General features: G+C 60.1%; 4 protein-coding genes across 9 annotated transcripts in view; all 4 read left to right on the forward strand.

The window, feature by feature from the left end:
* Nucleotides 1-3,036, forward strand: part of ARID1A (AT-rich interaction domain 1A) — a 55,456-nt gene extending 52,420 nt beyond the window's left edge. For all 3 annotated transcript variants that reach the window (XM_074555653.1, XM_074555654.1, XM_074555655.1), the window contains one exon: nt 83-3,036. In XM_074555653.1, coding sequence (XP_074411754.1) covers nt 83-1,807 — 1,725 coding nt within the window. In that variant the 3' untranslated portion in view covers nt 1,808-3,036. The remainder of the gene's footprint in view (nt 1-82) is intronic.
* A 1,730-nt stretch (nt 3,037-4,766) lies between these two features.
* On the forward strand, nt 4,767-9,652 carry LOC106629995 (GPI mannosyltransferase 2). Its single transcript, XM_074555660.1, has 5 exons — nt 4,767-5,039; nt 5,823-5,934; nt 7,383-7,535; nt 8,118-9,269; nt 9,356-9,652. Exons 3-5 carry the CDS (start codon nt 7,449-7,451, stop codon nt 9,650-9,652), a joined length of 1,536 nt encoding a protein of 511 aa, XP_074411761.1. The 5' UTR covers nt 4,767-5,039; nt 5,823-5,934; nt 7,383-7,448.
* A 441-nt stretch (nt 9,653-10,093) lies between these two features.
* On the forward strand, nt 10,094-21,273 carry ZDHHC18 (zDHHC palmitoyltransferase 18). Of its 4 annotated transcripts, XM_074555663.1 has the most exons (11): nt 10,094-10,671; nt 12,582-12,742; nt 14,150-14,299; nt 15,037-15,174; nt 15,581-15,629; nt 15,952-16,054; nt 17,263-17,372; nt 17,988-18,087; nt 19,774-19,865; nt 19,991-20,466; nt 20,679-21,273. In XM_074555663.1, the coding sequence occupies exons 1-9, from the start codon at nt 10,094-10,096 to the stop codon at nt 19,813-19,815; spliced, it is 1,431 nt and encodes a 476-aa protein (XP_074411764.1). In that variant the 3' UTR covers nt 19,816-19,865; nt 19,991-20,466; nt 20,679-21,273. The 4 variants fall into 4 exon arrangements, with proteins under 4 accessions (XP_074411764.1, XP_074411763.1, XP_074411762.1 ...); XM_074555662.1 differs by having other exon boundaries at nt 19,774-20,466; XM_074555661.1 differs by lacking the exon at nt 19,991-20,466.
* Nucleotides 21,274-21,629: 356 nt separating this feature from the next.
* SFN (stratifin) lies at nt 21,630-24,211 on the forward strand. Its single transcript, XM_074555666.1, has 2 exons — nt 21,630-22,190; nt 22,880-24,211. Exon 2 carries the CDS (start codon nt 23,058-23,060, stop codon nt 23,796-23,798), a length of 741 nt encoding a protein of 246 aa, XP_074411767.1. The 5' UTR covers nt 21,630-22,190; nt 22,880-23,057; the 3' UTR covers nt 23,799-24,211.
* Nucleotides 24,212-27,896: the final 3,685 nt, after the last annotated feature.

Consider the following 27,896-nt stretch of genomic DNA (forward strand, 5'->3'; position numbering starts at 1 on the left):
CTGGCCTGAGTGATCTGTGTGTGTGCAAAGGCCTTCCCTGGGAGTTGTTTTCTGATCGCTGTTCCTTCCTCCCCCCGTGTAGCTGCCAGGCTTGCTGGAACTCCTGGTGGAATATTTCCGGCGCTGCCTGATCGAGATCTTTGGAATCCTGAAGGAATACGAGGTAGGAGACCCAGGGCAAAGAACACTATTAGATCCAGAAAGGTTCTGCAAATCTTCAGCTTCCTCCCCTGAAGAAGGGGAGGAGGACGACGAGCCACAGAGCCTGAACTGTGAGGAGGAAGAGGAGGATGAGGAAGAGGAGGAGGCCGCGTTTTCGAGCAAGGACAAAGTACCTCTAGAGAGCAGCGAGGAGAAGCTAGTGAGTAAATTTGACAAGCTTCCAGTGAAGGTGGTGCAGAAGAACGACCCCTTTGTGGTGGATTACTCGGACAAGCTGGGCCGGGTGCAGGAGTTCGACAGCGGGCTCCTGCACTGGCGCATCGGCGGCGGGGACACCACCGAGCACATCCAGACACACTTCGAGAGCAAGACCGAGCTGCCCTTGCCTCACAAACGAGCTTCCTGCTCCTCTGCCCTGAGGAAACGTTCAGCAGCCGAGAGCAACCCGAGCCCCAGGGAAGGGGAGGCTCCCGCGCCCGACGGCTCCGCGGAGAAGAGGATAACTGCCACCATGGACGACATGCTCTCGGCACGCCCGGGCTCCCTGCCAGGCGAGGAGGAGGAGGGCAAGGCCTCGGAAACGGCCAAGGAGAGCAGCAAGTTTCCCTTTGTCATCAGCCCAGCTCAGAGCCACAGAAATATAAAAATCCTGGAGGATGAACCCCACAGTAAGGACGAGACGCCGCTCTGCACCCTCCTGGACTGGCAGGACTCTCTGGCCAAGCGCTGCATCTGCGTCTCCAACATCATCAGGAGTTTATCGTTTGTGCCAGGCAATGACTTTGAAATGTCCAAACACCCTGGGCTGCTGCTGATTCTAGGGAAACTGATCCTCCTTCACCACAAGCATCCAGAACGCAAACAGGCGCCCCTGACCTACGAGAAGGAGGAGGAGCAGGACCAAGGGGTGAGCTGCAACAAGGTGGAGTGGTGGTGGGACTGTTTGGAGATGCTGCGTGAAAACACACTGGTCACGTTGGCCAACATTTCTGGGCAGCTGGACCTCTCCCCTTACCCGGAAAGCATCTGTTTGCCTATCCTGGATGGACTCCTCCACTGGGCAGTGTGTCCCTCGGCAGAGGCCCAGGATCCCTTTCCGACACTGGGACCCAACGCTGTCCTCTCCCCTCAGAGACTGGTTTTGGAAACACTCAGCAAGCTCAGCATCCAGGACAACAACGTGGATCTGATCCTGGCCACGCCGCCCTTCAGCCGCCTGGAGAAGCTGTACAGCACCATGGTGCGGTTCCTCAGTGACAGAAAGAACCCGGTGTGCCGGGAGATGGCCGTGGTGCTGCTGGCCAACCTGGCCCAGGGGGACAGCCTGGCCGCCAGAGCCATCGCCGTGCAGAAGGGCAGCATTGGCAACCTGCTGGGCTTCCTGGAGGACAGCCTGGCCGCCACGCAGTTCCAGCAGAGCCAGGCGGGGCTGATGCACATGCAGAGCCCGCCCTTCGAGGCCACCAGCGTGGACATGATGCGCCGCGCCGCCCGCGCGCTGCTGGCCCTGGCCAAGGTGGACGAGAACCACTCGGAGTTCACCTTGTATGAGTCGCGGCTCTTGGACATCTCCGTGTCGCCTTTGATGAACTCTTTGGTTTCACAAGTTATTTGTGATGTACTGTTTTTAATTGGCCAGTCATGACAGCTGTGGGATCCGAGCCCCCGTGTGCGTGTGCGTGAGTGGAGAACTTAGAAACTGACTGTTGCCCTTTATTTATGCAAAACCACCTCAGAATCCACTGTCTGCCCTGCGCTGTCCTGCTTCTCCCTCGGGGAAGGATCTCCCCGGCCCCTCTCCCCCTCCCTGCCCCTCAGATTTGTCCCCAATCCCTTATTAAAGGAGACAAAGTTCTGTCTACATAGAAGACTTTTTTTATTTTAACCAAAGTTACTGTCGTTTACAGTGAGTTTGGGGAAAGACGACTTGCCGTGTTATCCCATTGACAGGCACCACTTTCATAACTGTTTTTAATGGTAAACTCTGAAGGACAAAAAGTGACTGCTGAACTCTGTGTGGTTTATCGTTGTACATTCACAATCTTGCAGGAACCAAGAAGTTACCAGTTGTGAACAGACCTTGTCCAAGGGAGGCCTGTGCAGTAGCGTGTAGAACTCCATGTACTGTACACCTTAAACTGTAAACATACTGTAATAATGTCTCACATGGATAAAAAAAAAAGAAAAAAACGCTGGATCAGCAGCAAGCTGTAGTTTTTAAAAATGTTTTTAGTTAATGTTGAGGAGAAAAAAAGGCTTTTCCCCCAAAGTATAATGTGTGAACCTACAACACCCTGACCTCTTTCTCTCTTCCTCCTTGATTGTATGAATAACCCTGAGATCACCTCTTAGAACTGGTTTTAACCTTTAGCTGCAGCCCAGCGCTGCCACGTGTGTATATATATATGACGTTGTACATTGCACATACCCTGAGACTCCTGCAGTTTTGTCCCCTCCCACCCTTTATAGTATGACGAGTTAACGAGTTGATGACCTGCAAAAGCGAGACACAATTATTTAATCTCTTGCCAGACATCCCTCCCTGGAGGATGCTGTACAGGTCTCTGTGTATAAAGTCATTGCTGTCTCAGCAGCCAATCAACTTATAGTTTATTTTTTTCCTGTTTTTGTTTTCTTTCTAATCGAGGTGTGAAAAAGTTCTAGGTTCAGTTGAAGTTCCTGATGAAGAAACACAATTGAGATTTTTCAGTGATGAATTCTGCATATTTGTATTTCAGACGATGTAGCTAAAAACTTGATGTAAATTCCTCCCTTTTTTCCTTTTTTGGCTTAATGAATATCATTTATTCAGTATGAAATCTTTATACTATATGTTCCACGTGTTAAGAATAAATGTACATTAAATCTTGGTAAGATGTTTGTAAGGGTTTTTTTTATTGGCAGGACAGGGAGGGCAGCTCAGTGCTGGTGATGCCCGAGGCCTGCCCTGCTCTGATGCTGCTTGCTCTGACTTTGCTTTCCCTGCTGGAATTTTTCCTTAGGAGCTGCCCAGGCTCGGCATTTGCAGCGTGAGGTGAAGCTGTGGCTGCCAGGGAGGGAAGGGAGGCAGGTCCCTCCCAGCTCTGTAAAATGGAAAATTTTCCTTCTTGCATTTTTCACATTTTCTTGTGAGTGTGGCACAGACTCTTGACTTCCTCCCGAGCCGGGGCTTTCCAGCAGACACAGCTCCCAGGCTTTCCTGCTCAGGCTCTCTGGGTGAGGATCTGCAGTTTCAGGGCTGTGGAAGGAGGTATTTCATTTAGCCCCAGGCTCTGTCCTCAGTGGGTGCTGGAAGCAGGGTAGCTGGAACTGCTCATTAAAGGAAAAACAGCTTTTTTTAAAGGCAAACGTCATTTTTGTTCAGAAATTCCCCTTGTTTTATCTTCCCAGTCCTCTCCTCAGGAGCTCTCAGTTCCCAGAGCCTTCATTCCTCAGACTTCAGATTCCTGGGAGCGACTGTGCCAAAATCAAAGAGCTTTTTCCTGAAAAGTCTTGTCTGTCAGCAGAGTCCTTCAGAGGAGTGCTCAGAAGGCAGGAACGGTGCTGGGTTTCCTTGGCTTTGGGAAACGCTGGCACCCCGGATTCTGCTGGACTCCAGGGCACCCCCAGCTGCCCTTGTGTGTTCCAGGAGCTGAACCTGATGAAAGCACGTGGGAGTTCTGCTGCTTTTCCTGGACAGAAAGGAGCCAGCAGTGACCTGGCGGCAGGTAACGGCTCACGGCTGGGAGGGAGGAGAGGCAGGAGTGCTCCTCAAGGCCCATTTTACCAGAATTCTGCACCCAGCTGATCAAGGGGAGGCATTCTGCTCCCCGTCACTTGTGTGGGCACAGCCACAGCCCCTGGGCACTTCTCAAAGAGTGCAAATGAAAGGCAGAGATGAGAAATGAGTAAAATCAGAACAGCGTGGCACTGGGGGAGCCACAGCTGCCTGCAGCTCAAACCCTTGGTGCTTTGGGCCTGATCTGTACCCAAATCCTTCCATCCCAGGAATTCCTTCAGACACCTTTGGACCCCTGTCACTCTGCCGTTCCCCATTTTTTTGCCAGCAAAGAAAAGGTGAGTTCTTCCAAGGCTGATGCCCAGTAAAAGCGCTCAGGGCTCCTTAATGGTTTCACCTTCAGCCCCGGGTGGATCCGGGCCGGCCCCGACCCTGAGCGCTTTACTGAGGGCTCTGGCCCAACTCGAGTTTTCCCCTTTGCTGGCAGAAACGGGGAACGGCAGAGAGGTCGGGCAGAGAGAGGCGTGTAACGAACTCCTCTAGGAATGGAACGATTTGGGTGCAGATCGGGAGGGACTGGCGTTCTGGCCGCCCCGCCCGCCGGGGCTGTCCCCCCGTGCCCTTCCGACACCCCGCAGGGCGCGGCTCCCGTGGGCCCGCCCTGCCGCCCAGGTGCTTGTGCTGCTGCTGGTGGGACACAGCCCTGGCCCTGGGCCTGTTCCGTTTCTCAGTCCCGGTTTCCAGCCCTGGTTCCGGTCCCGGCCCGGCTCCCCCGCCCGCCCTCAACAAAGATGGCGCCGCCCGCCCCTTCCCCGCACGCGCGCGCCGCCGGAAGGGGCGCGGCCGGAAGCTGCGCGCGCATGCGGAAGTGGGCGGTGCCAGGTGGCCGCGCATGCGCCGCGGGGAGGGGGCGGGCACTGCTCCCTCTGTCCCTCCGCAAGGGGGCGCTGCGGGACAGGAACCGGCACCGGGATCTGAACCGGGACCCGGGATCGGGATCTGAGCCGGGGTTCGGGATCAGGATGTGAATCACGACCTAGGCCGGAAACGGGATCGGGATCTGAGCCGGAACCGGAGCCAGCACCGGGATCTGGGCCGGGGCCGGAGCCGGGGTCCCCGCCGCCTTCAGCCCGGCCCCGGGACCGGCAGGAGCCGCACGGTGAGGCCGGAGGGGCTGGGTCAGGCGCGGGGTCGGGCGGGGTTCGTGTCCGGGCAGCGCCGTGCGGTCTCGCTGCGGCAGGAGCGGCACCGGCAGGGCCGGAGGCGGCCCGGGACAGCCCCGTGTGCCCAAGGCCGCTCGGTCCGTGCCCCCTCCCGTGTCCGGCCGCTCCTCAGTTTAACGGTAGCTGTCCCTCCCTGGCCTCTGACCCAGAGCGGGCTCCGTTCACCCGTGCGCTGCTGCCCGGGACAGACCCGCTCCCGTTCGCACCCAGCCCCGGGGCAGCGCTGCCGCAGCCGCAGCCGGAGCGGGCGGGAGGGATGGCCGAGAGCGCCAGGCCTGCAGGAGCAGCACCAGGCAGACGGGATTTCCAAAATCGCCCTGCTTAGAAGGGGTTTAGAACGTGTCCGGAGGGTCTGCTGAGTCTCACAGAGGCTGGGGAGGGACCGGGTGCCTGGTGCCCGGACCGTGCCGGGGATGCGGGCAGCGGCAGCATCCCGGACCCTGCCGTTTGGCGAGCGGCTGCTGCCCCCGGCTGGTCCCTGCCCCGCACTGCGGCTGCCCGGAGCCGCCGCTCCCGTCCCGTGCTCCTGCACCGGCCCTGCCCGCGTCCCTCTCAGCGCCGCTTCCACACTGAGAAGTTTGGAAAACTTCTGATTCGCAGCTGAGAGCCAAGGGAAGCGCAGGACCCAGAGAGAAAAACATCTCTAATTCAGACTTTGCACGTTTTTCTGCTGGAGTATTTTTAACGCCCTTCTCCCTCTCCTTTTTGTGCTCGTGCAGGTGCTGTTTCCCACAGGATTTTTGGGGCAGAGCCATTCCCGACGCTGCGTTCTGGATCCAAACGGGGCTTGTGGGCTGCAGCTCTTTTGAAGGCTTCGCTCTGTCACAAGGTGTGCTGCGTCGTGACAGGAACAGGCTTTTTAAAGCTGTTTGCTTTGAGCTCTCTTGGCACATTCAGGCGAGGCTTTTTCTCTGCTTTTTGAAAAAAAACTATATTTAAAGTGCCGGGACAATTTTTGCCGCTGTGCTTTAATAGGATTTGCAGCTGTGAATGTGCTTTAAAAGGGTTTACAGCTGGGTTGAAGTGTCCCCTCGCTTAAAATAACGTCACAGCTTCGTGATGCAGGAGAATGTGCCTCCCACCAGTTGCTTTGTGAGTGCTGGAGAGCACAGGGGGAATAGGAGCAACCCCAAAACTTTTATTAGTGGTTAAATAGGAAGCATAACCCTGTGGCTGGGGATTGGAGCTGTCAGTGAGCCAGTCTGGATCTTGGTTTTTGTCTTGCTGATGATTTGCTCTCTGCCCTCTCGTGCAGTTTCAGCCTGGCAGGGTTTTCTCTCCACAATGGCACGAGGGAAATGTCAGTGATTTTGGGTTGTGGAGCGATGGATTTGGGGCTCTCTGTGTGCTGCAGAGGGCTGGAGCAGACAGAAGGGCAGGATGTGGTGTCATGGCACCCAGCGAGAGCTGTGGGCTGTGTGTTTCTCTAACTGATCAGCAGTTGGTGGCCGGGGAACCAACGGAAGAAATGTTTTATCTTAAAGAGCTGCAGAGCAGATCCTGCCTGCCTCCCATGGTTCAGGGCCAGGGGATCAGAGCTGGGCCACCACGGCACCCAGGACATGCAGGCACTGAACAGAGAGGCTGAAATCCCTCAGGGAGGTTTGCAGGGGGGAGGTGGACAGGTGGATTCAGAATGTGCAGTGTGCCCAGCAGAACCAGGAGCTTTGCCAAAATAGTGGAGAATTGCAGGTGGTGGCACAGAGTTTGTGTGCTGCCTATGCTGGGCGAAGCTGAGTGCCCGAGTTCCACCCTGCTCTGGCAGAGCTGCTGCCGTGGAGCCAGCTGAGTAAATCCATTCCTGGCTCCCCAGGGGCAAACAGGGAGCAGCAGAGAGGAGGGAGCTCCTGGCAGCCCCACTCAGCAACTGCTCACACGGGGGTTACGCTCACAGTCCACAGGAATTCTGTCTCCTTTCCAAGAAAAAGAGGCTTAGATCCCATTCACTGGTGCTGGATGTGTATGAGGATGCTTGGCTCGAGCTCCTGCTGAGGCAGCTGAGCAGACTGTCTGCTCCAGCGATTTACCCCAGCCCGGGCTCAGAGAACATGCCATAGCCTCTCTCTCTCAGTGTCTTGGCCAAGCTTAACAAGTCAGGGATTTTTTTTTTAGTAGGAACAGTATCAAAGAGGTCTCTGCATCATCTCCCAGATCCCTGATCTCTTCCATAAGCAACTTTCCTGTTCACAGAGACTTGCACCTTTCAAGTGCCTGACGGTAAATGAAGGCACAAAATTGACAGAAATCCCTTTCTTTGTCCTCTGTGTTCACCCACCCAGGTTTCCCGAACGGGAAGGAGGATTCCCCTGGCCACAGTGACCTCGTAGGCGGCTCCTGGCCGAGGGATGGAGCTGTGGAGCAGGGCAGACCCCCAGCTCCGGGCGGTGGTGTGGTTCGCGCTGCGCTGCCGGGCCCTGGCGCTGCTGCTGCAGGCAAGTCCGCCCTCCAGCCAGGGAGCTCCGCTGGGGTTTGCTGCTCCCAGATCCTCCCTGCTGTGCCCCAGAGATCCGTGAGCTGCTTCTGCGCAATGGGGAAATCATCCTCTCTGGAGAGCCAACAGACTGTCCACAGCCAGCTTACAGGTTGCTGTTAAGTAAAATTGCATTAATTTCCTCGTGACTTGCTGTGTTTTCATGCTGCTGCTGCAAGAGGCTGGTTTGGCTCAAAGTGTGTTTATCCACAGAAAAGGAACAATAATCTCCTCCTGTACCTTCCTCCCAAGTCTTATTTCCAGAGACATGCTGCTCTGAGCATGGGAGAGCTTGGTTGTGACAGCCAGCACAGAGCCCAGTCATAGCCGTGAGCAGCTTTCCCTGGCCAGTTCTGCAGGGATTCATGCTGCATCACAGAGCGTTATTCTGCTCACATGTAAACACCCCAAAAGGGTTGTGTGGGCACCTTTTCACAACCTCGTGGGCATCTTGGGCTCCAGCCTCGATTGTTGGAGCGCCGGGTGCTCTGGGTAGTGAAGCATCTCTGCCAGCCTCCATCCCCATGCTCCCCTTGTTTTCCAGGCCGTGTTTAACGCGCTGATCCCGGACCACGCTGCCGACGCCTTCTCGCCGCCGCGGTCGGGCCCGTGGGGCCCGTGGGACGCGCTGCTGGAGCGGCTGCTGGGCGGGCTGGGCCGCTGGGACGCCGAGCATTTCCTGTTCATCGCCGAGCGCGGCTACCTGCTGGAGCACAACTGCGCCTTCCTGCCGCTCTTCCCGCTGGGGCTGCGGCTGCTGGCGGTGCTGCTGCCGTGCCCGGTGCCGCTGCAGCCCCGGGGCCGGCTGCTGCTGGCGGCCGCGCTGCTCAACGCGCTGCTGGCGGTGCTGGCGGCCGCCGCGCTGCTGGCGCTGGGCCGGGCCGTGCTGCGCAGGCCCCGCCAGGCCTTCCTGGCCGCGCTGCTCTTCTCCCTCAGCCCGGCCGGCGTCTTCATGGCCGCGGCCTACTCGGAGAGCGCCTTCGCCGCGCTGGCCTTCGGCGCCATGTGGCAGCTGGAGAAGGGGCGCCGCTGGCTCAGCGGGCTGCTCTTCGCCCTGGCTGCCGGCGCCCGTGCCAACGGGCTGGTCAATGCCGGCTTCGTGCTCTACTCGAGCGTCAGGCGCTTCGTGCTGCAGCTGCAGGGCACAGCGGTGTCCCTGAGGGAGCTGCCCGTGCTGTGGAAGCAGGCCCTCGGCCTGGTGGTTTCGGCAGCCCTGGTGTGTGCCGGGATTTCCCTGCCTTTTGCCTTGTTTCAGTACTACGCCTACGTGAGGTTCTGCCAGCCCAGCACGGGCCTGGCCCAGAGCGTCCCCGAGGCGCTGCTGCAGCTGGCACAGGACAAGGGCTATCGTGTGGCAGGCGTGGGTGAGGCCAAACCCCCCTGGTGCTCCCAGCGCTTCCCCCTGGTCTATTCCTACATCCAGGACGCTTACTGGAACGTGGGCTTTCTAAGGTACTTTGAGCTCAGGCAGATCCCAAATTTCCTGCTTGCTCTGCCTGTCACCCTTTTGTGCTCGTGGGCTGCCTGGACCTACATCAGTGCAAACCCCCGTCACTGCCTGACTCTTGGTCTAGTGAGGAGCAAGGCTGAAGAGAGGGGAAAGGCAAGAGATGGATTCTGTGGCCCTGCTACCTTCGTGTACGTGGTGCACAGCACAGCCCTGCTGGCGTTTGGGTTCTTCTGCATGCACGTGCAGGTAGGACAGGGGGGATTCCTTATGCAGGGGCTGGGGCAGTGACAGCACAGCAGTTGGGTGATTTCTCCTCTGCCTGTCGTCCCCAGGTGCTGACCCGGTTCCTCGGCTCCTCCTCGCCCATCCTGTACTGGTTCTCCGCTCACCTGCTTTTGGAACACGAACCTTTACTCTGGAGCACAGGGACTGATAACCCAGCGTCTGGGAAGCCTCCTCTGAGTAAATCTCACAGTTCCTGTGGGAAAGGGACCTCGGACAATCCCGTTGTGAGGCTGCTGCTGAACTGGCGATCGATTACACCCCTCAGCAAGAGCATCCTGGGGTTCTTCCTGGGCTACTGGCTGCTGGGGCTGGTCCTGCACTGCAACTTCCTCCCGTGGACGTAGCACAGGCCAGCAGTGGGGCAGACACTGCTCAGAACTGAAACTCAGCTGCTCTGAAAGCCCAAGGTGGATGTGGTGACGCTGTCCTTGCAGTTACAAAGGTGTTACTCCTCCATTACCATGTCCCAGGCGGGATGTTCTCCGTGGTGTGATGCTGCAGCATCCTGCCCCGCTCAGCTGGCATTGCTGACGGCCAACATTCCCATCACCTGCCTGGGATGGGGAGTGCACCTGGGCTCCTGCATCCCCTGGGGGAGATGGTGGCAGGCGCGGATTTGTGGCGGGATGCTGTGATGGATTTGGGATGTGCTGTGGGCACGGCAGGGAGGGTCCAGCTGCCCTGAGCTGCTTAGACTGTTCCGGTTCCTTTTCCATGGTCCCGGTTCCGGGCTCCGAGCCAGGCTGGGCAGGAGCACGGCGGGGGTGGCGGGCGCGGCGGGGCACATGCACGACCCCAATAAACGTGAAAGTTCCTGGAGAGGCGACTCCGCCCGCTCCGCCGGGTCGGGATCGGGGCAGGGGCCGGGATCGGAGTCAGGGCACAGGTTACGGGATCGAGGCCGGAGTCCGAGTCGGGATCGCGGGTTCGGTGCCGGGTTCGGTGCCGGGCCGGGCCCGCGGGCGCTCCCGGTATGGCGGCGGGGCCGGCAGGGGGCGCTGTGCGGCGGGGCGGGGCCGGGCCCGCATCGGGGCCGGGCCGGGGCTCGGGGCGGGACCGGCGGGGCCGGGCCGGGATCGGGGCCGGGCCGGGGCTCCGGGCGCCGCGGCGCGGCCATGAAGGACTGCGAGTACCGGCAGATCTCGCCCGGGGCGGCGGCGACGCCGGGCCCGGGCCCGGGCGGGCCGGCGGCCGCGGCCCCGCGGGCCGGAGCGGCGCGGCGGCCCCGCAGGAAGTGGGAGGTGTTCCCGGGCCGCAACCGCTTCTTCTGCGGCGGCCGCCTCATGCTGGCGCGGCACAGCGGCGTCTTCGCCCTCACGCTCGGCCTCATCCTGGCCACCAGCGGCCTCTTCTTCGCCTTCGAGTGAGTGTGGGCCCGGCGGGCTCGGCGCCCCGGAGCCGTGCGGGCTCCGCGCCTCGGGGCCGCCCCTTGCGGCTGCTTGTCCCTCGTTGAGGCCTGCCGGGGTTCGCTGCACCCCACGCTGGCCCCGTGCCGGGGGGAGGGGGGCTGGGGGTCCCCTTTTCCCCTGGGATCCCCGCTGTCCCTGCTGCCCGCTGCCCTTCCCCACGGTACAGCCCGCAGAGCCCATTTGCGGGCAGTCACTGCCCCATCACCTGTGCCCAGGTGTGTTTGTGGAGGACAGGGGTCGTTCTGCGCCTTGTTTGCTCCGTCTGGCCCCAGGGAGGGGTTCAACGTCCCCCTGGGATACCCCCTTGGCCTTTAAATACAGCCCGCAGGTCTCCCCTTTTGCTCCCAAGAAGAGAATTGGCCCGAAATTGCACCCAGGAAACCCCCAGGGCTCGTGGGCTTTGTCCACCACTGAGATCTAGGAGCAGTGTTTCTTCTAAATGGTGAAACCCTTCGGGGTCCCACCTGGAGGGTCTGCACTGGAGCAGGGCCCCCATTGTGCAGCAGAGTCTGGGGAATCGGGAGCTGCATCTTTCCTTTCCTTTGGAAGCTGGTCCAGGGAAGCTCCCTGCTCCTGCAGCCCGAGGGAGGGGAGAGCCAGGAGCATCCCGGCGTGTCCGGTGCTGCCCTGGGCGCTGGGGAAGGAGCACCCTGGGTTCCTCACGCCTCGGAGGGTTCTGGTGCCCTGCCTGTCTCTGTCCCGGGAGGGATGGGGGCCGCGCCTGCCTTTGGATCTCGGCGTTATCCCGGCGAGGCTCGGAACAGAGCTGCCCCAGCCTGCTGGTGGGGAGATGAAAGCACTTGATCGGATTAGAGGTTCTGAGGAGTCAGATGAGCTGAAAGGGACAGGCAGCTGCGGGAGGCAGGCACGGCATCCCGATGGAAAAACCCCTTTCTCAGCATCATCCGTGCCCTGACAGCTCCGTGCCAGGTCGGGGGCTGACGGGCAGCTCAGCACAGTGAGGGCTTTGTTTTCCGGGCAGAGCACACAGGACATCTGCTCTGCCTCCCTTCTTGCCGAGTCACTCTCTCGTGCTTGAGGATGCCCTGGGGCTCTCCCAAGTTGTTATTTTAGCAGAATGCCTGTGTTGCACAGGCTCCAGTTTGCTGGGTGTACAGCAAATACGTCTGTCTGTGTCTACATTTCATGGTTTCTATGGGAAAACCTGGCACAGGTGCCCAAAGCAGCTGGGGCTGCCCCTGGATCCCTGGAAATGTCCAAGGCCAGGCTGGACAGGGCTTGGAGCAGCCTGGGACAGTGGAAGGTGTCCCTGCCATGGCAGGGGTGGCGTGGGATGGTGTTTAAGGTCCAAACCATTTGGGGATTCTATGATTTGTGTGATTGTTGTTCCCTAGTGGGGCAGAGTGGGCTCTGGAGGTTCTCTCAGGAAAGGGCTGACAACAAGCTCACGTCTCTCCTTTCACTGACCTTTTTGTGGATGGCTGAGGGGCTCAGGCTTGGACTGAAGGGGTTTTGTTGCTTGGTGGGTGCTTTGTTCTGGACAGCTGAGCTGGGGAGGTGAAACAAAAGTTGCTTAATCCTCTCAGAGTGCTGCAGAGCCTGAGCACTGCCTGCAGCCCTCGGGCCTGGGGCAGCCCGTCGTGTGCTGGCTCTGGGTGCTCTGCAGGAGGGGACTGTGGCTCTGTGTGTGCACGGCTGTGTCCTCTGCTGTCCTCAGCTGCTGCCTGGTGGTAACAGAACTGCCCTGGTGTGGGGTGTGATCACACCAGCCCCATCTCTGCAAAACCAGCCCCAGGTTGGCTGCTGAGCCCACTGCCCTGTGATAGTCATGGTGTGATGTCCCAGCTGGCAGCGGGTCTGTGCAACGATTGATAACAATTCCGTTTTATTTATCTTCCAACAGCTGCCCCTTCCTTGCCAGTCACCTGACCCTGGCCATCCCCATCATCGCCGCCGTCCTCTTCTTCTTTGTCATCAGCTGCCTGCTCCAGACGAGCTTCAGGGACCCAGGGATCCTGCCCAGAGCCACCCCCAGCGAGGCTGCAGACCTGGAGAGGCGCATTGGTGAGAGCTCTGGTCCCTGTGTTTGGCTCTGTGTGTGTCTGTGCACCCTCCGGGCTCAGTGAGGCTCCTTCTTTGGGTCTTTGCTCCTTTGGGTTTGTCCAGGGGGGAGAAAAATCCAGAGTATCAGGATGTGGGGCTTGACAGTGTTTACCAGTCGTGATGAGAGGTGCAATAAGCTCCTCTGGCAGTGCCTCAGAGAGGATCTGCAGAGCAGCTCAGCTGCTTTTTGCTCCTGTCCAGTCCCAGCTTTTTCCCAGGCAGCAGAGTTGAAGGACAGTTAATGCTTTTTGGTATTGTCATTGAGCCTGCTGTGCTGCAAGGTGTTCTTTAGAGCAGGCTGCTGTTGTCCTCTTCTAAAAACTGCTCTGTCACGCTGGTCTGGGGACAGCCAAGGAGGTGTTTGCATCCAGGAGCTCAGGACGTTGTTGATGTGACAGGTTGGAGCAAATGCTTTAGCAGAGCTGATGTGAGACAGCTTGAATCTGTCCTGCTGAAGACAGATGCAAGGCAGTAATTCTACATCTGACTTTAAAGATGGTTTTTAAATATCCCCAGAGTGGTGATCCATGTTTCTATTTATAAGGGCCTAAAGCAGTAATCTGGCTGCAGATGCTGCCTGATGTGCCAGCTGTTACTGCTAATATAATCCACTTATTATCCTCTTAACATGCTCGCTGTTGCATCACTATTTTCAAAGAATTCCTCACAGTTGGAAAGGTACTTTTTTGGGAGTGACTAAAAGGAATAACCCCCAAAACTGCAAATATGATACGAGGGTTTCCAGCTCTTGCTGTGTACAGGAACAGTCTCCAGCCCCCACGGAATAATGGAGTGCCAGCACACAGCGATGTAACTTGCAGTGGCCCTAAAAATCCTCAGTTTAAACCTGGAGGAGGGGGAACCCTCTTGTGCTGTGAACACAAACATGTCAAATTCCAGGGAATCTACTGGAGCACTCGAGACCTGCTGCTGTCCTTCCCCACAGTGATGGAGGCGAGTCCCTGCAGGCTGTGGGGGCACAGGCTGTGTGCTGGCAGTGGCAGGATGCTCCTGTGGCAGAGCCACGCGTGCCTGCACAGCCAGGCTGCCTGGTGTGACCTGCTGGACACGCAGAGATGAGCTGGTGTTCCTGGGCTGCTGCTGCTTCACACTCACTGTTTGGAAATTGCTTGAGGTTCCACAGCACTGGGCGCTCACTGCTTCCTCTTGGCATCCCAGCAGCATCAGCACTGAACAAAGACAGGCTGTAAATAAATAACGCTGGAGCTGACTGCAGCTCTTGGCTGCCCACTCTGCAACAAATCCTGTGTGCTGTTAAAGCCAGGAGAGCGTGTGCCAACCCCTGCCAACCCCTGCCCCAGCTGGGAGGTGGCCCAGGGCTGTGAGTGTCCCTCCTTGTCCCTGCAGACAGCATGGGCAGCTCCACGTACCGTCCCCCAGCCCGCACCATGGAGGTGGTGATCAACAAGTACGTGGTGAAGCTCAAGTACTGCTACACCTGCAAGATGTTCCGGCCGCCGCGCACCTCGCACTGCAGCGTCTGCGACAACTGCGTGGGTGAGCAGGGCTGGGCTGGGCAGCAGACAGGGTGTCCTGAGCTGGGAGGGACCCGCAGGCACCACTGGGGGAAAGCTGGGAAATAAACAGGGTATCCTGAGTTGGGAGGGACCCACAGGAATCACTGATCCTCCTGACCCTGCCCAGACACCCCAAAATCCCACCCTGGCCATCCCTGGCAGTGCTGTCCAAATGTTCCTGGAGCTCTGGCAGCCTTGGGGCTGTGTCCATTCCCCGGGGAGCCTGGGCAGTGCCAGCACCCTCTAGGGGAGGAACCTTGTCCCAGTATCCAGCCTGCCCCTGCCCTAACACAGCTCCATCCATTCCCTCTGGTCCTGTCACTTGTGTTCCTGGACAGATTGCTTTTTGCTTCTCCTGAAGGATTATGAAACAGGATACTGCATGGTCTGTCTCCTTTGCATTTAAATCAAAAGCAGCACTAGTGCAGTGTCTCAGGGCAAGGGGCAGCACATGCAAGACTCCATGGCTCTGTGTTCCCTGGTTTTGGGTGGAGGGTTCTGTAAACAAACACAGGGTTTGCTGTAGGCTCCTCAGTGTGTGTGGCCAGGCTGGTACAGCCACCATGGAAACTCTGTGCCCCTGCACTGCTGCAGAGGGGTTCTGCCCTCGGGGTGCAGATGGGTTTGCAGCTCCTCATTTTGGGGGGCTGAGCAGAGTGTGCTCCGTGCTGGGTGTGGGGTGGCAGGAGCCCTCCTCACCTGGAGCCTTCATTGCAGAGAGGTTCGATCACCACTGCCCCTGGGTGGGCAACTGCGTGGGCAAGCGCAACTACCGCTACTTCTACGCCTTCATCCTGTCCCTGTCCTTCCTCACCGCCTTCATCTTCGCCTGCGTCGTCACCCACCTCACCCTGCGTAAGTCCTGCCCGGGGGCTGTGCTGCTCCAGCTCAGCTCTGTTCTGCTCCGTGGGACACAGCACAGGAGGCTCTGTGGGGTTACACCAGGGTCTGAGGGATTAGAGGGTCCCACGGGTCTGCTTCACCTCTCTGCAGAGGGGCTCTGGGGGCTGGCGAGGGGATTTGCTTCCCAGAGCAGGTGAGCTGCTGGTGCTCCCACCCTTACCCTGGCAGGGAAGGTGACTTTGCCACCAGCCCCAAATCTCCTGGAGCCGTGTCCCTGCAGTGACATTCCTGCAGCATCCCAGAGTGCGGGTGTTCCTCAGGCAGACAGGCACGGCCACACAGCCCACGGGGTGGAGTTGTGGCTGCAGGGGCAGGGCTGCTGCTGGGATGCCATTCCTTGTTGTCTCTTGCTTTGCAGGCTCTCAGAGGGATGGGTTCCTGGCCACTCTGAAGACAACCCCTGCGAGATATCCTTGTGCTGGCAGCAGCTGCTCGGGGTGCCCTGCACTGCTAATCACTGACAGAGAGGGGCCAGGAGCTCTTTGCAGCTCACCCTGGTGTCCCTTCCCCACAGTAATTTAGTCCCCTGGCTACCTGGGACTAAGGGTGGGTTGTGTCCCAGTTTGCAGGTTTAGGTGGAAAGGGAAGAGCTGGAGCAGGCTGTGCCTTGGTGGATCCCTGCAAACCAGCTCAGGGAATGGGAAGCTTGCCCAAACCTCCCCAAACAGTCTTCTGTCTCTCCTTGTGGGATGATTTTGTTCCTGGAGACTTCCTTGACTTCTCTTTCACTGTGCTGGAGCTGGTGATTTGTTTTTTCTCAGTCTGGTCCATTTTGGGCCTCTCAGGTTTTCACACTTACTTGGTCGCCTCCAACCTGACGACGAACGAAGATGTAAGTACCTGCATGCCTGTGCTGCTGCCAGGCTGCCTGTGACCCATCCTGAGCAGCTCTCAGGGCACTCTGGGCTGCCCCAGTGCAGGGTTTCATGCCTGTGCTACCCCAGTGCAGAGCACACAGCCTGTGCCCACGGCTGCACTTTCAGGTGGCTCATTTAGGGCCATCACGTGTGTGTTTTTTCCAGTCTGTTTGTGGCCTTGCTTAAAATTAGGAGCTGTGAGATTAAAAAAGGGAGGCTGGCCCAGGGGAGTATTTGGGTGTGAGCTTGGTGATCTGAATTCAGCATCCCGTGTAACCACGGGTTTCCTCTGAGACCCTGGGCCAGTCCCTTTGTGTCTGGCAGTTCCTCATCTCTAATTAGCAAGCAATCTACAGACATCTGATGAGATTTGCCTTCAAATCTGGGCTGTGCACAGGCTCCAAGGACCAAATGAGTGCCCCGAGTGGGGCAGATTGTATGGAAAAGCAGGATCTGTCTGATCCTCAGAATCAAAATTCGCCCTTCTGGCCAGAAGTACCTGTAATCCTTGCTGGGAGCTTCCAGCACTGCAGAAAGTGTGTTTGCATCCCTTTTGGATTTGCTTTTTCCCTTTTCCCCTCCACCTTACATTCAGAGGTGTGGCAGAACAGCTCAGGGCTGTGTGGGTGAAGCTCACAGTTTGTACCCAGCTCTGGGAGCACCATGGCTCCAGCCTCGTGCTGCAGCTGGGGGGAGGAAGCAAAACAAGGGGAGGAAATGTGCTGGTGGAGGTGCTGGTGCTGCTTCAGTGCAGTGTGAGGCAGCTGTGGCAGCTGCCCAGCCCTGTGCCACAGCCAGTTTCAGAGCAGGGCTGGGGACAGAGGAGCCCCTGGGCTGGGAATCCCCTGGCTGTTTGTTTGTGCAGCCTGAGGGAGCAGAGCCTGCTCTGGTGGGTGCCAGCCTGGGGACCACGAGGGCAGCGGGAGGACAGGGTGGTGTGGCAGGTGGTGACAGGGGTGACGGCAGTGGCAGTGACATTGCCGTGCAGCACGGGGAGGGCACAGCTTGGGAGCTCTGCAGCTGCAGGGCTGCGCTTCAGCAGAGGCAGCACGTGGCTGTTTGTGCCTGCAGGTGTCCTCCCCGTGCTCTGGGACAAACCTTCCACCCCTGCAGGGATCCACTGTTGTTGTGTCACTGTCTGCTCTCCATCCTTCCCCTCCTGATCTCTCTCCATCCCTTTCAGATCAAGGGCTCCTGGTCAAACAAGAGGGGCTCGGAGTTTGCCAATCCCTACAGCCATAAAAGCATCCTCACAAACTGCTGTGCAGTGCTGTGTGGACCCTTCTACCCCAGGTAAGAGCACTGGGAATTGCCTCCTGCCATGGGAGAGCACAGGGCAGCTGGGCAGGGTCAGGCCCTGCTCTGCTCCTCACCTCTGGGAGCCTGCCTGGAGCTCCCAGCCTGCTGGGGATGTGGGATCCCTGGGGGATCCAGGCTGGAGTCCTGGAGCAGCTCTGTGGTGCTGACAGCAGCAGGGTAAAGCATGGTTTATATTTTGTGGTTTATATTTTGTATCAGGCCCTGCTCTCTGCAGTGTCCCCAGGTTTTGTGGTGGGTTCAGAGGTGCCAAAATGCAGTGCTGCCATTCAGAGCTGGTCAATCTGCATTCAGGGAGCCAGGCCGGGAGGTTGTGGGGAGGAGATTTTACAGCATTTTACTCCAGTTTGTTCCTCTTTCATGGGCTTTCATGTTGTGAAGGCCTTTGGCCAGTTCCCCTTTGGGTTTGTGGTGGCCCAGAGCTCCTTGTGGCTCGTGGGCTGGGGTCTGTGGCTCATGGGATGGGCAGGAGCCCTGTGCTCCAGCATCCTGTCTGTGCTGTGCTGTGTGGAGAGGAGCTTTCCCTGTGGCCTGTGAGCTCCCAGGTTCAGTCCTTGCTCCCTGAACTGCCCTTCCCTTCCTGTTTTGCAGTTTGATAGACAGAAGAGGATTTGTCCAGCCAGATGTCGGGACCCCGTCCAGTCCCAAGAGTGAAATCCCTTCCCTTGGAGCCAAAAGTGACACCAGCATGGTAGGAGGCATTCCCTAGCAGTGCTGTGATGTGCCCAGTGCCTGCTGTGCCTGCACCTTGCTCCAGCCAGTTCCCTCCCCTGCCTCATGCCCGGCCTCAGGCGGGCAGCCCTGGCACCCAGAGCTGCCAAAGACTCGAGCCATGCATTGCCTTCTTTTTTTACATTTATTTATTACTTTTTGTTCATTTGTTTCACTGTGAGGTGGCCTGTCAGGGGTGTTGCCTGACAGAGCCCAACAGCTCGTGGGACCCTTGGACTCGTGCTGGAACAGGGGGTCCCCAGGAGCCCCCAGACCCTGAGCTCCAGGGAATTGCTGTGATTCCTGCTGGGAATGAGATGGGCCAAGGCTGGGAGGTGGCACGGGCAGATGGTTCCTGCTCGGGGCTGGGCTGGAGGAGGTGTCACCTCCCTGGTGCCCCTGTGAGCTCCATCAACACTCCCTGTTCCCACCTGGAAGGGCTCCTGTGGCTCCCTGGAGGCAGGTGAGGATGTCCTGGGTGCTCCCTGCTGCTCCTGTGCTGCCTGGGGCTGTGCTTTGGCCCTGCCAGTTGGTCAGACACGTTTTGCAGCAAGGACACGAGGCAGGGGACCCTCATCTAGCAGGGAAGAAGAAACACTCTGTGCTCTGTGACTCTCAGGAGATGCACAAGGCTGCAGAGGTCAGGTCTGGGAGCTGGAGCTCCCCAGGGTTGTGTCCTGTGGGTGGGACACCAAAGGGCAGCAGAAAAGTGTGTGAATTCCTGAGGGTCCTGAATTCCTGAGCTGCACCTGAGGTTTCACAAGGAAGCAGTGCGGGGTGCTGGTCTCTGATAAGCTCATGTGTGCTCTTGGTTTGGGTTTCTGAGCAGCAGAGTGTCCCCAGGGCTGTCCCCAGTGCCCTGGGGGCCGTTCCAGCTGCTCATCCCCGAGCACCCTCTGCACCCAGGCAGCCAGCTCCGTGTCCCTGGGCTGAGGGCAGAGTCACAAACCTTGTAGCAATACTTGAATCGTGTTACTCGAAGCTGCTGGATATTTTTGCACAATTTGTAGGACTTTTTTCTACGTAGAACATTTTCTGTGCTGTGCAGGGAGCGCTGTGCACGCTGGCACCGGGGCAGAGGCTCACAGTGCCGTGCTGCCTGTCAGGTTTCCTTGGATCAGACAGACCAGTCTCACCCTCGGGCAGGGGCAGCACATTCTGGGGGGCAGCCCAGCCCCCTGAGCTCACCAGCGTGGTGCTCTGTACTCTGCAAGTGCCTGTGCCAGGGGGATGGCAGAGGAGCAGTGAGGAGGGGGTACCAGGGGCCAGGCTCCTTCCTGTTTTTATTTAAACCAGTTTCCTTTGTTACTCAATAAAACTTTATTTTGAAAGAGTTAACTGCTTGGATGATTATTTCCTCCTCGGAGACAGAAGGGGGCAGGTGTGTCCCGCTGTGGCATCTCAAGGTGCCAGCTGCCCTCTGTTGGGCTCAGGCCTCTCCTGGAAGCTCCTGCAGGGAGGGATGAGCAGCAGCTGGCGCTGCTGTGGCTCCTCTGCAGTGAAGGGAATTCATTGCTGTCCCACATTTCCAGGCTGGGCAGGGCTCATCCCCTCCTCCTGCTGTCCCCTCAGTGTCCTGTCCCCGGCTGGCACCTGTGCCCCATCTGTGCCAGCCCCGTGGCCCCGTGGCAGGTGTGAGGTGCATAACCTCTGGTGTCTTCCCCAGGAGGATGCCTGCCAGGACTTTGCCATTTCCTGCACAGCCTGACAGGATTTGCCCCTCCTCGGACGTTTGCCCTGATTTCTGAGGGCTGGCTGGTAAGAAAGTGCTTCCTTCACCCTCTCACCACTGCGGCCACCCATCCTCACTGCATGACAGCTCTGAGCTCAGAGCCCATCATCCCAGCCATGCTGCCATGCCTGTGTCCCATCCATCCCACCAGAATGCCACCAGGATCCCACCCACGGGGCACGGTGCCAGGGCTGTGGCTCAGGGGGCACAGGAACGCTTTGCCACAAGAGGAGAGGTTTGGTTTTTCCTGGCTTTGCGCTGGGCTGGAGCCACCTGGTCTGCATGGGGACACTGTGGGACATTGTGTGACATTTTGGGGGCACTGTGTGACACTGTGGGACACGTGTGGGACATTGTGGGGCACTGTGGGTCATTGTGTGACACTGTGTGACACTCTGTGACATCGTGTGACACTGGGACACGTGTGGCAGAGGGCTCTGCAGCCCAGCCTGCCGTGGCTGTGTGAGGGAAGCCCAGCCAAGCAGAGCTCTGGTGTTTGGAGGAGCTGTGGCCCCTGGGGTGGGTCTGGACCCCCATCCCTGACCCGTTCTGTGGCCTGGGTGACCCCTCTGGCCCCTCTGCCCGTTTTCCTCTCTGCAGCACCCGGTTCCCCCTGCTGTGGCCAAGGTGAGTTCCTCCAGGGCACCTGGCATGGGATGTGTCACCTGTGGGCCGTGAGCTGCCCCTCTGCCCTCCCTGCAGCCCCCTCCTCGCTGTGCCCCAGCCCTGCCAGCGAGCCTGGGTGCCCGCCCTGCTCCCGGTGCTCCCCAGCTCCATTCTGGCACTAACTCTCTCTTTATCCTCTCCCCTCTGCTCTCCCTCGCTCCGGGCGGATCCAGCGCCATGAGCAGCAGCCTGAGCCTCTCGTGGGGCGCCCACGGGAGCCGAGCCCACAGCCATGACCACCGGAGTGCCTCCGCTCCCTCCCTCCGTCCCTCCGTGCCCCGGGCGGCGGCAGCGGAGCCCAAAGCCATAGAGCCCCCGCAGCGAGGAGAGCGGTGAATGAGCGCAGCCAGCCGTGCCGTGCCGTGCCGTGCCGTGCCCGGCCACCGCTGGGCGCTCGGTGCCGGTGCCTCCCTGCCTGGAAATGCCGTGTTGGGATTTTGGAAGGAGCAGGATCTCTCCAGAGCATTTGCAGCCAAACCGGGGGCACCAAACCCTCCCAGCCCCTCCAAGCCGTGTCCGTGTGCCACAGGACTTTCCCGATGGGAATTCGTACCTGGTCAGTTCATCCTGCAGCCCCCGGGCCAGCTCCCCTGCCAGCCTCATCCCAGCACGGCTCTGGATTTAGGGGAAGGGGCTCCAGCACCTTGAGCAGCCTCCCTGGGCTGAGAGCTGAGCGGGCAGCCAGGCCTGCCCCAGCCTTGTCGGACTCACCGTCTGTTTATGCCTTTTACTTTTGTAACAAAATGAAAGTTTCTCCTATTTAGCGTACTCTGTGTCTGGCTCTGCTCCGCGGGTGGAGGGGAGCGGCTCCTGCCTGGGCAGGCCCGAGCAGAGCCGAGGGAAGCCACCGAGGGCTGGCCCTGCTGCTGTGCCATCAGCGCTGGGGACGGGAGCCAGGAGCTCCCCAAACCGGGCTGTGGCACCGTCTGGGGCTGCTCTGTGCCCAAACCGGGCTGTGGCACCGTCTGGGGCCGCTCTGTGCCCAAACCGGGCTGTGGCACCGTCTGGGCTGTGGCACAGAATGGGGCCGGCCTTGGTGGGGCTGTGGGGGCCATGGAGGGGCTGTGGGGGCCGTGGAGGAGCTGTGGAAGCCATGAAGGGGCTGTGGGAGCCATGAAGGGGCTGTGGGCACCTTGCTGGGGCTGGGCACCCTCACGCTGCTGCCACGGCAGCCCCTCGATGGCACCCTGGGCACCCCAAACCCCAGCACATGTCAGGCACTCAGCCAGGAAGGGGTGAATGGCCCTGAATCCCTTTTTCCTGAATCCCAGGGTGCAGAAGGGGTGGTGTGAAGGCTGGGGGTGTTTTCCTGGCCTTGACGTGCCTGGGAAAAGCATCCTCACGTTTTCCCTGCCTCCTCCATGGCAGCAGGGCCGGTGCGGGAGCCGAGCAGGCGCGGGGGGATCCGGCCGGGTGTCGGCAGGCAGGAACAAAGCGGCGAGAGCTGACGGAAAGAATCACAACCCCCTTTCGGCCTGGCGCGGAGCCGGCGGCCCCACCCTGCCCTTCCCGCACGCTCCCGCACGGAGATAAGGCCGGGCCGGGCCGGGCCGGGGCTGCGGCAGCGCCCGGCGTGTGGCAACAGGCTCGGAGTGAAACTCAGCGCAAGGCGCAGCTCAGATCCCTATCGGGCACCGCGGCCCACGGCCAGCCCGGAACAGCCCAAATCCCACAGAGAGCGAAGGGTAAAACCCTGCATTTACAGCCCGAGAGATGCGGAACGGCCCCGGTGCGATGGGCAAGGGCAGCCCTGGGCTGGAGCTGCTGGGGATGGGCTGGAACTGCTGGGGATGGGCTGGAGCTGATGGGGATGGGCTGGAACTGATGGGGATGGGGTCTCCCCTTGCTGCTCTCACCATGGGGATTTTGGGGGGGTCCCACAGTGCGGCTCAAAGGCCAGCGCTGACCGTGCCCCGCTTTTTGGGCCGGTCCCTCGGCGGCGCCTGGGAGAGGTGCGGAGCCTCTGCCTCGGTTTCCCCACCTGTGGGAATAAATACCTGCCCGTCAAGCCCTCGCAATTACCGCCGAGGCAATCTCCACATTAAAAACGACTGTGATATGACTTTTTCGGGGGGGTGGGACCCGTTTTCGCGAGCGGCCACACCCCGTGGCCCATTTCTCCGGGCTGGGGACGAGCCAGCGCTGCCGTGTCGCCGTCCCCCCCGAAGGACAGCGCGGCTCCGCCGCCTCCCCAGCGCTCTCAGCAGCTCCACGGGCGTGTCCCGGTGCCGGGGCGGGCGTTGGCTCTGGGGAGAGCCCCGGGGCAGCCGCGGGTGCCGCACCCACCGGGAGGGCAGGGCGTGGGCCGCCCCCCGCGCCCCCTCCCCGGCCCCGCCGCCCGCGGGCGATGATTCACCGCGATTTTCCTTTTAAGGCCGCGCTCGGCGGGGAGGAAGCAGAGGAGGAGGAGGAGGAGGACACTCCTTGGACCTGGCTGGCTCCTCCTGCTCTCGCTCGAGGCTCCGACGCGCAGCCAAAAGCGAATCCCGGCGGCGGCGCTCGGCAGAGGCTCCGACGGCTCCCGGCCCCGCTGCTCGCCCCGCGTCCCAGGCATGGCAAGAAACCAGCAGGTGCAGAAGGCCAAGCTGGCCGAGCAGGCTGAGCGCTACGAGGACATGGCCGACTTCATGAAGGCCGTGGTGGAGCACGGCGACGAGCTGTCCAACGAGGAGCGCAACCTGCTCTCGGTGGCCTACAAGAACGTGGTGGGCTGCCAGCGCTCGGCCTGGAGGGTCATCTCCAGCATCGAGCACAAGACCGAGGAGGGCGACGACAAGGCGCAGGTGGTGAACGAGTACCGGGAGAAGGTGGAGCAGGAGCTGAACGCCGTCTGCAACAACGTGCTGGGCTTGCTGGACAAGTATCTCATCAAGAAGGACAGCGACACCGAGAGCAAGGTCTTCTACCTGAAGATGAAGGGCGACTACTTCCGATACCTGGCCGAGGTGGCCAGCGGGGACGACCGCCTGTCGACGATAGAGAAGGCCCAGGAGGCCTACCAAGAGGCCATGGACATCAGCAAAAAGGAGATGCAGCCCACGAACCCCATCCGCCTGGGGCTGGCCCTCAACTTCTCCGTGTTCCACTACGAGATCGCCAACGCCCCCGAGCAGGCCATCTCCCTGGCCAAGACCACCTTCGACGAGGCCATGGGCGACCTGCACACGCTCAGCGAAGACTCCTACAAGGACAGCACCCTCATCATGCAGCTGCTCAGGGACAACCTCACGCTATGGACAGCCGAGTGTGCCGGCGAAGACGGCGGCGAGGCTGGCGAAGAGCCCAAGAACTGAGCGTCCCCTGCCCCGCTCCAGACCCTTCGGCATCTCTTCGTGGTTTTTTTTTTTTTTTTTTGGTTGTCGTTTTTTTGTTTTTAATTTTTTTTTTTTTTGGTCGGTTTTGGCGGGGAGGAGTCTCAGCTCCCCCCCAGCCTGGATACCGGGAGTGGGGGTGGTTTTGGCAGGGTCCTCCCTCCCTCTGCCCCATCCTCTGCTCTGGGGAGGGGGAAAAGAGGGAGAGGGGGTGCCTCTGTCCCGGAGAGCTGCCAGCCCCCAGCTATTTAACATTTTTTTGTGGGGGTGTCCGGTCTGGCTTGTGCCAGCTCCAAACCCCCTGTCCCAGAGGGCTGGAGCAGCGGCAGGAGGAGGTGAGGGGCTGGGCCGGGGCGAGGGGGGGTCCAGGCAGCCCCCCCATTCCGGGAGGGGGTCTCGTGTTGCCTCTGTGCTCCAATAAACCTTCTCCTGCACCTCTGCTCTCGTCTGCCTCGTCTCTCCCTGCGCACATGTCCGGGCAGCTCCAGGCCTGCCTGGCCCCCTTCCCATCCCAGGGTGGGGCAGCCGGGCCCCCCAACACTGCCTGTCATCGGTACCCCCAGCCCTGGCTGCCCTCGGTGCCCCCCGTTCCCCCAGCAGGGCCTTGGGCTGAGCTGCACCCGTGGAAGGGCTCAGGGCTCTGTGCATCCCTGGGATGGGCGTTTTGGCAGCCCCACAAAGAGCAGGCTGCTTTGAGGTGCTCAAAGGTCCCGAGTCCCTGATCCAACCCCATTAATGCAAACCCAGAGCTCCCCAAAACCTGCCCCTGACACCCCTGTGAGGGCCCACAGGTCCTTCCCCATGGCTCCTCTAATTCCAAAGGGGAAAATCCACAAAAGCTGCATGGGCAGCGACACAGGGACAGCCCTGGGGTGGGGACATCCCTCTGGAGATCCCACATCCCTCTCGAGGTCCCACACCCCTCTGGAGGTCCCAGCACTGGGACAGGTGAAAGCTCAGCACTTCTGGCCCTGGCACGGGGCCACGGCGAGGGCGCAGCTCCCTCCGCCTTCCCCCAGCAGCGCGTTTCAACACGAACGATAATTACAATAAAATACAGTCACAGCACCCTGGGCTATGAGCTCACAGAGCCAGCAGGGCCGGGCAGGAGCTGCCTTTGATGGGAGCCCTGGCAGGGAAGGAAAGGCGCCTGACTCAGGACGTGCTGCAGGGGGACAGGGGGGACACGCCAGGCCCCAGCCCTGGCCGGGCCAAATCCCAGCCCGAGGGGTGCAGGGACCCCCAAGCTTTGGGGAACGAGCAGGGACGTGACCCCCTTGGTGCACACAGGAATTGGGGGAGCGAGGGGCTGGCCTGGGATATAATGAGTGGGAGGCTGGGCTGCACAAACCAGCACTGCTCACCTGGATGGGACACCTGGATAGGGGATGCAGAGGGGATGAGCCCCTGAGAGCCTCCTGGGCCTCCCCAGCCCCATCACAACACCCCTGGAGCTGCCCTGGCCCCCCTAGATGTTCCTGGGGTCCCCCAAAGTGTCAGGGCTGGTCCTGAGGGACCCCAAAGCGTGGCCTCCCCCTGGCCCCAAGCTCTGCCAGCCTGGGAACAGCCCCAGCCCTGTAATTAGCCAGAGCGGGACTAACGAGCCGAGGGCTCGCGCTGACCCCGCGGCCCGGGGACACCCGGACTGGTTAAACTGGGCACGGCGGGGCTGGAGCTGGCGGTGCTGTGCCCAGGAAGGGGAACCGGGCTGTCTGTCCCGCCCTGGGGCGCCGGGTTCCCCCTGGCTCCCCAGGAGTTAACTGATTTCAACAGCTCCCGAAATTGCAGCGTGGCTGGGCCGTGTGGGAGGAAGGTGCTCCCCGCTCCCAGCCGGTCCTGCAGCTTTTCCAGGCTGGGGAGGAGGAGCCCTGGCTCCCAGGACACTCCTGTGAGAGGCTTGTGCTGCTGGGGAGCTCCCTGGGGTCCCTTCTGTGCCCCTGCTTCACCCAGGATGGGGGCACCCAGGTGCAAGGACCAGGGGGACATCAGGACCTCCATCCCCAGCCTGGTCCTTGTCCCACGGCTGTGGAATGCTCTCGGCATTCCCATCTGAAGGGACATCCAGAAAAGCTCTCAAATGGATCAGTCTTAGTGTCTTAAACACCCTTAGAGCAGAGGGACTGGGCGCCAGGGCCAAGGAGTGTGCCCACCTCGCAGTCACTGCCCAGCAGGGCCCTGGCACTGCCCCTTTGGTGGCTGTGGGGACAATGCCACCAAAGCAGGGCTGTAGGGCCATCAGGGACATTCTGCTGCCTGCCAAAGGCTCTGCCCAGCCTGGGTGGCAGCTGGACCCACAGCCCTGCCCGTCCTTGTCACCAGCCTCCCCCAGGGCTCTGTGCCCAGGGCTGGGGCTGGGCACCACCACTCTGGGCACACACACATGGGGTGCCCATCATCCCTGGCCTGGGCAGCCTCCTGCCAGGCTGGCACCACTGCCTGCTCTGGGGACCTTGGCGTTTTTGGAGGAGGTTTTATCCCCATTAGAAAGCACCTCTTGATGGGGAAACAGCTTCTGAGCAGGAGCTCCACGGTGGAGCTGGAAATCAGGGCTGGAATGCAGGGGGTACCCAGGAAAGCCCAGTTCTGTGGCTGTGATGGGTGCTCAAATCCCTCCATCCCCAAGATGACACCCTCAGGGTCAGTGCCATGGTCAGGGGGGCTCAGCACCAGCGGCAGCTCTGTCAGGGTGGGCTCAGCAGCAGGACGAGCTCAGGGCAGGGTGGGCTCTCAGGGCAGGGTGGGCTCAGCACCAGGGGCAGCTCTGTCAGGGTGGGCTCAGCACCAGGAGCAGCCCAGCAGAAAGCTGAGCCCCCTCCTGGGGACGTGCCAGGCTTGGGGTGACTCATCCTGGCCCTTGGCCCCGCCGATTGCTCAAGGCAGTGACAGCAGCCGATGTCACCTCCCTGGCAGCCCAAGTGTCACCTCCCCGTCCCAGGAGCGCCGCCGTGTCCCCTCCCTGCCCAGGCTGTGTGGGGTGCAGGGACAGGCTCCTCTCACCCTGCATTCAAACAGGGGCTCCAGCAGAGCAGGAGCAGCGCTGTCCCCTCCAGGCTCTGGGTCCCAGCTCAGCCCCTGGTTCATCTCTAAGAAGCTCCTCGGTGTAAAATCGCTGCAGTTTTGGGGCTGAGGCTCTCTGAGACCTGAGCTTTTCCTGGCTGCAGCACAGCAGAGGATCCTGAGCTGAGCAGTTTCCATCCCAAGGCTGAGGCTGCAGATATCCAGGGCATTCCAATAAAAAAGCCAAAAAGCCACAAAAGCTTTGATGGCTCTTGCATAACTCAGCCTGACCTGACCATACCCTTTTAAGCCACCGAATCTCTCAAAGCCAGGAAAAAGCCACTATAAAATTAATATTTTTATGATCCCGTCTCCCACCCTTTCACAGCAGGAGCAGGACAAGGCCACGAGGCACAGGGAGAGGATGGGATTTCAGCTCAGGTATGGTTAGATTGGCTTCCAGAGCCCCAGCACTGAAATGCAGCTGCTGGGTTCCAGCCAGGAACACCCAGGGAAATTCCTGGGCCCTGGGGAGAGCTGAGGCCCTGGCAGCACTCTGGGATTTGCCTTTGGTATCTGAAATCTCAGTTTCATTGGGAAGGGGTCTGGGTGAAGCACAAGCATTGTGTGTCTGCACCCTCCTCTCCCTGAGCTCCTCCTCGTCTCCAAATCCTGGCCACAGAGTTGGGAGATGAGGGAAAAATTCATTTTAATTCCTTGCCCCGCTGCCCAAGACCCCGTTCACACTTAGATCCATCAAGGATCCAGTCTCCAATCCCTCTGCCAAGGGCCAAACCATCCTGTGAGAAAATCCTGCTGCATTTTATGCAACATCTTGGGCAAGAGGCGATGCTGAGTCTGCAGAGCTGGGACTGGGAGTTGTGCCCGCTCCCATCCCTGTGGGGCTGCCAGGAGGCACCCGGGGGCTCCCTGATGTGGACACCCCCCCTGGCACCCCCAGCCCTGCCAATTTACCCCCCAAACCTCCTGATCCACCTCCAGTCCTCCCAATTTACCCCCCAGCTCTCCCAGTCTACCCCCAGCCCTGCCATTCCACCCCAAGCCCTCCCAATTTACCCCCAG

This window comes from Zonotrichia albicollis, chromosome 20, assembly GCF_047830755.1.
Source record: "Zonotrichia albicollis isolate bZonAlb1 chromosome 20, bZonAlb1.hap1, whole genome shotgun sequence".
NCBI lineage: Eukaryota > Metazoa > Chordata > Aves > Passeriformes > Passerellidae > Zonotrichia > Zonotrichia albicollis.

Excerpts from the sequence above, each read along its gene's own strand:
- SFN (XM_074555666.1), top strand. The coding sequence starts at position 23,058 with ATGGCAAGAAACCAGCAGGTGCAGAAGGCCAAGCTGGCCGAGCAGGCT.
- ZDHHC18 (XM_074555662.1), top strand. The coding sequence starts at position 10,094 with ATGCACGACCCCAATAAACGTGAAAGTTCCTGGAGAGGCGACTCCGCC. Across the intron at positions 12,743-14,149 it reads AGACCTGGAGAGGCGCATTG|ACAGCATGGGCAGCTCCACG; the intron begins GTGAGAGCTCTG and ends TTGTCCCTGCAG. Across the intron at positions 15,175-15,580 it reads CGTCACCCACCTCACCCTGC|GCTCTCAGAGGGATGGGTTC; the intron begins GTAAGTCCTGCC and ends CTTGCTTTGCAG.
- LOC106629995 (XM_074555660.1), top strand. The coding sequence starts at position 7,449 with ATGGAGCTGTGGAGCAGGGCAGACCCCCAGCTCCGGGCGGTGGTGTGG. Across the intron at positions 7,536-8,117 it reads CCCTGGCGCTGCTGCTGCAG|GCCGTGTTTAACGCGCTGAT; the intron begins GCAAGTCCGCCC and ends CTTGTTTTCCAG. Across the intron at positions 9,270-9,355 it reads TCTTCTGCATGCACGTGCAG|GTGCTGACCCGGTTCCTCGG; the intron begins GTAGGACAGGGG and ends TGTCGTCCCCAG.